The sequence below is a fragment of the Trypanosoma rangeli genome, assembly GCF_003719475.1.
Source record: "Trypanosoma rangeli strain AM80 chromosome Unknown Tra_15.4_contig_00539, whole genome shotgun sequence".
NCBI lineage: Eukaryota > Euglenozoa > Kinetoplastea > Trypanosomatida > Trypanosomatidae > Trypanosoma > Trypanosoma rangeli.
The window spans coordinates 1-4,869 of NW_021706275.1; the positions used below are offsets into that span (position 1 = coordinate 1).

Consider the following 4,869-nt stretch of genomic DNA (forward strand, 5'->3'; position numbering starts at 1 on the left):
CCGGCAGGGCAACCAGCAGCGCGCCGCGGCCTACAGCGAAGCACGCACAAACCCATCAAACACCACTTGTGACTTTAGTTCTGGGAGAACAGAAACACAGAAAAGAGAGCAGCAAGAGCAAACCGTCGGCACGGACAGGGCATGTGGCCACCCACACACACGCACACGATGGGAGTGACCGCAGCCAAGCACAGGCCCATGCAGATGCAGGCGCACACGGACATGCACGGCGACCCGCGTGGCAGCAACCTCCACCGCGAAAAGGCACCCGCAGCCCACATAGCCAAAACCAGGGGCCACGCAACTACACGCGAAAATCACCAGGGGACGAACGGCGCACAGCTATCGCGCCGTCGCTCGTCGACGGTCACTCGGACTCAAAAATGCAACGCAACTGGTGGTCTCGCAGCACCGGCACCAGCAGGGCGGACTTACAGGACTTTCTTTATATTTTGGTGTGAGAGTGGTTTACGTGCACGTGCTGTGTTGGTTTTTTTGGCGAAGCACAACCGTCTATCTGTGTGTTGTGTTGGAGCTCTGCCAGTTGTAGGCATCCGAGGTGAGTTACTGTTTGGGTGGCGCCCGTGCCTTGGTATTCGAACAAGTCAGCGGACATCACTAAGCGGCTTTACGCCTTGGTTATTTGCAATATTGTAGTGTTATGGTGTTTTTGCCTGTAGCTGCAAGACTAAGATTTTGTTTTGCAAAAGTTTGAACGCCAGTGCTGTTGTGTAGATTGGATGGGCGTGCTTAGAAGAGCGTGGGGTGGAATCGTATCAGCGTCTTTGGCATGGCCGGATGAAGCTAAATGATGGGAGTTTCCAAGTGTAGAATAACCTAAGAGTGCGAGTGCAGTGAGGCCAGTGCCTGAAAGTTTGGTTTTGATGACGGTGTTAAAGAACGGCTGGCGAAGCTTAATGCCATATAAGAAGGTCTATGGGGTCCTGAGAGTCATGTGGGCTCTCGAGGCGCAACGTTTGCTCTATATTTTTTGTTGCAGAGCTTTGTGGAGAAACACTCGGAGTACCGGCATTGACCCGTTTTGGAAAAATAACTAGGTAGCGGTTCGCAAGAGCACATGTCAGTGGATTGGGTCGCAGGAGGTGAAGAAGGTCATACAAAGCTAGTTTGAATTCAGGAGATGGCTGAGTGGGCGCCCGTGCTACGTCATCGGCGTTCTAGGTTACTGAATCAAAGCGCCGTCTCTTCGACTCCAGGTTGTGTTCCGTTTTTTTGTTTTATACCAACTCACTCGAGTCCGACCCTGCTAGTAGCGTGAGAGAGCTTTGATATCTGGGCCTGTTATTCCCATGGATGAGGGCTTGTCTTGGAGATGCCGTAGTCGGTAGAATAATTCGCACACCTCTCTGAAACCCGCAGGCACAAATAAGCGGACCTGAGGTTGTGAATACAAGATGCTCAGGGCGCGACCAATAGGCTCGACGGAAATCTTAGCAAGACTTTCCGGCCCATTAAGAAGGCAGAGAGGAAGCATGCAGCCCGCCCCAAGGCCAAGGGAAAGCCTACCGATGCGGTCGTACCCGGCTCTGCGGCAAGCGTGCCGCGCGGCTGTGGAGGTTGAGGCGTATACCCGAAAAGGTAACATACAGTCCGAAACTAGCAATGACTTCAGGGCCTCCACCCTGCGAGATTTGTTGGCGGGGCTTGGCTCCAAGCGAGTAGTCCCTGCTCCCGGGCAGTTTGCAGATGCGGTAGGAGCACCCCCCCCCCAAAAAAAAAAAAGAGAAGAGACTTAGCAGCCTACGCTGGCACAGTTTTTTATAACTGTAAATAAATCCGGCGTGACAAAGATGTTGTCCTCAAGCAAAGGCGTCCGCAAACTACAGTGAGGTTCCCTGCGCGTCGCCCAACCAACCGCTCACCGCATCCCTAGCAGGAGGAGGGGGGGGGGGGTGCACTGTATGGCGCGGCGCATTTGGCCCGCCTAACGTGGGGGCAAGCAGGCCCACCACTCGGGGCTCTACAATATTGCGGTGCGAATCGGTTGGGGGGTTCGGGAGACAAGTTTTAACATTTTTTTTTACTATCAGTTTGCGCCCGTCTTGATATTAATGGGCAGCTTGCGCAAGCGGCGGCGGCGGCTCCTACTAAGTAGGCGCTCCCAATGACAACGTGGGAATTGAACGCCCTTGGCGCCACCAAACCCCCGAATGAAGCCAAGTTTTTTTTTTTTTTTGGGTCGGATTAAGTCGCCGCCACCCAAGGAAGCACTCCCGGCACAGCCCGAACGGACATTTTTTTTTAGCACCCCCACGATGCAAGAGTCACGATGGCAGACCAGAGGGTCTCTTCGAAGATGTTCTGGGGCCCCAAGCGGGGGGGAGCGGGAGAGAAAGAAATAACCACAGGGTGTGCTGGTGTCGCTGGAAAGGTTGCGCGCAATCACTAAAGGGGGCAGGAGGAAACAACAAGCCAGCGGCCCTCACAGCAAAGCTGTGGTCGGACATGCCCTCCAAACGACGGAGTTACCGAGCGCTTGGCGAGCGAGAGGCGCTGGCTCGCGAGGCGGCGGTGGCGGTCTGCAGGATCTAAGTTCTCGTTTGCGAACCAGGCTGGGGAAGCCAGCGGGCGTTGTATAGCTCCCTTGTGGTGTGGCGTGGCGTGGCGTTTTGGTCTAAGTGGTCGCTTCCAGCGACAGCATTGCAACATCGACGCTGTTGGCGTGAGGGGGTTGGCGTGGTGGGTGGCGGCGCCGTGGGCTCCATAGACGCCAAGAAAGGAAGCTACGCGACTGTTTTCCAGGGCGACAGTGTTTCGCGACCTGCGCATTGTGCTTGCGCGGTTGCGCGGGAGAAGGGACACTTCCCCCCTGAAGTGGTGGATTGGCGTCGGCGCTTTGCCCTTTACATTGGCCAGGCGGAAGGTAAAGACAGCAGTTCGCGGCCGCCACGGCGAAGCGTGGGCGTTCACGTGGCGACCAGGAGCCTCCCTCGAACGCGAGCAGGGGTTAGAACAGAAACAAAAGGCCGCTTCTGGAGCAAAAAGCGCCGTCGGCGCAGCTGAAAAAAGAGATGGGCGCCTCTGGGCCATATTTTCCCGGCGCCCCGGTGCGGCGCCGGAGGGAACCGCGTCGTGCTTTGTTTTGACGGCGTTTTTCTTGCTGGTGGCACTGCCGTGGAATGCGCTTGTCAGCTTCAAGCGTGGCGCGAAAGCGGGTGGTGGGTGGCGCATTTGCGGTCCCGCAATTTTGCACAGGGTTGTGGGGGTGCTTGCGGGACTCCCCGGGCACGGCGCGCTCCGCCGATTCGCCTTCGAATTGGCGGGGTCTGAATCATCGAGGCGCGTGAGGGTGTGGAAATGCGTGGGGCGAACCGGGCGTTTGTAGCAGATCCCCGCGAGGTGTCGCGGCGGGGGAAGCGGGCCTGCCGAAGGATCCTGAATTGATTTTAATTACGCGCGGCGGTGGGGCGGGGGCGGACGAAGTTCGCGACACCACGGCAAGCACGGTGTGGGCGCTGCGTGTCCGAGCGGAAGGCGGCGCGGGACGCTGGGCTTGGGGGAGGGAGACGCAAACGGAAGGCTAGAAGGCGCCTTTGGTACCGCCTTTTGGTTGACAATTTGCGGTTATAAATTAGAGGCCGCGCTGCGGGTGCCGCGGTAGTGCTGAATCCATTAACATGTTAAAAAAAAAAAAAAAAAACGGTAGGTGGCTCTTCGGTTGGTACGCTGCCGCCTGCCTCTTTGGGCCGGCGCCCAGCCTTTTCGAGGACCTGCTGGGCCCTCTTCTGGTGATCGTGGCGTCCCCGGCGGAAAAGCGGCCCCCCGTGAGGCGCGGCGAGTGGGGGGGGGGGGGGGGGGCGGCAGACGGGCAGGGTTTTCGGGCGCGCGTTTTATTGGATCGAGGTTCTGCCGAGTGGCCGAGGCGATGTCGTAGGTGGGCGCCGAAGTCGGGGTCGCACACGCTTTCCTCGGCCAGTTGCGGCGCCTCTGATTCGCGCCTCGGGGTGCTAGCTAATATCTGGTTTTGTGCTGGGGTGGGCCGTTTTCTTGGTGGGGCTGGGCGCACAGTAGAAGCAGCGTTGCGCGCCATTTTTGTTTTTGCGCGTTTTTTGTTTGTTTTTGGCCAGCTCCAGGAGGCGGCAATCTTTGCTTTACTTTCTGCGTTTATGTTGTTGTAGGGCCACCGTGGGCGATAAGGGCCCCTGATGAATGATGGAGAAAAAACTGAGAATAAATGAAATATCTACGTATATGTGTTTCTTTCTTTCTTCCTTATTATTGTTTTGGCATTAACTGTTCTTGACGTTTTTTTTTTTTTCAGTGTTGAACGTTTTGTTGGGGTGACCGACTTCACCAGTGGATTGTTTTGTTTAAATAGATGACAAATTCTTTTTGGAAAAAAAATTAAATATATTCTTTTGCAGCTGGATATTTTTGACGCTAGCTTTTACGAAGCAAAATTCGTCACATATACAGCGTTGCCTTCACTCAAAACAATCCACTTTTGTTGATTTTTTTAAAACAACTTTTTACATACATCAATATATTGCATTTTTTTCATTTAAATTAAGAAAACATTTTTTTTTGTTTTAATTGCGCGAGCTCCGGTTGTTCGAATTTTTTTATATTCTCAATGACAACATTACTTTGATGATTGTTAACTGGTGAAATTATATTTACTAACAAAAAAAAGTGGTATTGTTAACGCCAAGCTTTCAAACTTTACTTACTGATCTTTTTCTGAATTACTAAAAATCAATCTGAAGAAAGGGTGATTTTTTTATTGCAAACTTTGCTCTCTTTACTTTTTTCGCCCTTAGACCACCAGACAAATGGTGGAAATTATGGGTATTCTTGAAGATGGGATTTTTTTAAAAAAAAACTATCCATTCAACTGTAGAGGATATA

The 4,869-nt window shown here is 53.5% G+C and overlaps 2 protein-coding genes across 2 annotated transcripts, besides 2 other annotated features; both read right to left on the bottom strand.

The window, feature by feature from the left end:
• Window positions 1-1,267: 1,267 nt before the first annotated feature.
• On the bottom strand, window positions 1,268-1,606 carry TraAM80_09236 (uncharacterized protein; the record flags this gene model as incomplete). Its single annotated transcript, XM_029385930.1, has 1 exon — window positions 1,268-1,606. One exon carries the CDS (start codon window positions 1,604-1,606, stop codon window positions 1,268-1,270), a length of 339 nt encoding a protein of 112 aa, XP_029234272.1.
• An 800-nt stretch (window positions 1,607-2,406) lies between these two features.
• Window positions 2,407-3,192, bottom strand: TraAM80_09237 (uncharacterized protein; the record flags this gene model as incomplete). The annotated part of the gene is made up of 1 exon (XM_029385931.1): window positions 2,407-3,192. One exon carries the CDS (start codon window positions 3,190-3,192, stop codon window positions 2,407-2,409), a length of 786 nt encoding a protein of 261 aa, XP_029234273.1.
• Window positions 3,193-3,643: 451 nt separating this feature from the next.
• Window positions 3,644-3,661: a microsatellite.
• Window positions 3,662-3,801: 140 nt separating this feature from the next.
• Window positions 3,802-3,822: a microsatellite.
• The last annotated feature ends 1,047 nt before the right edge of the window (window positions 3,823-4,869 follow it).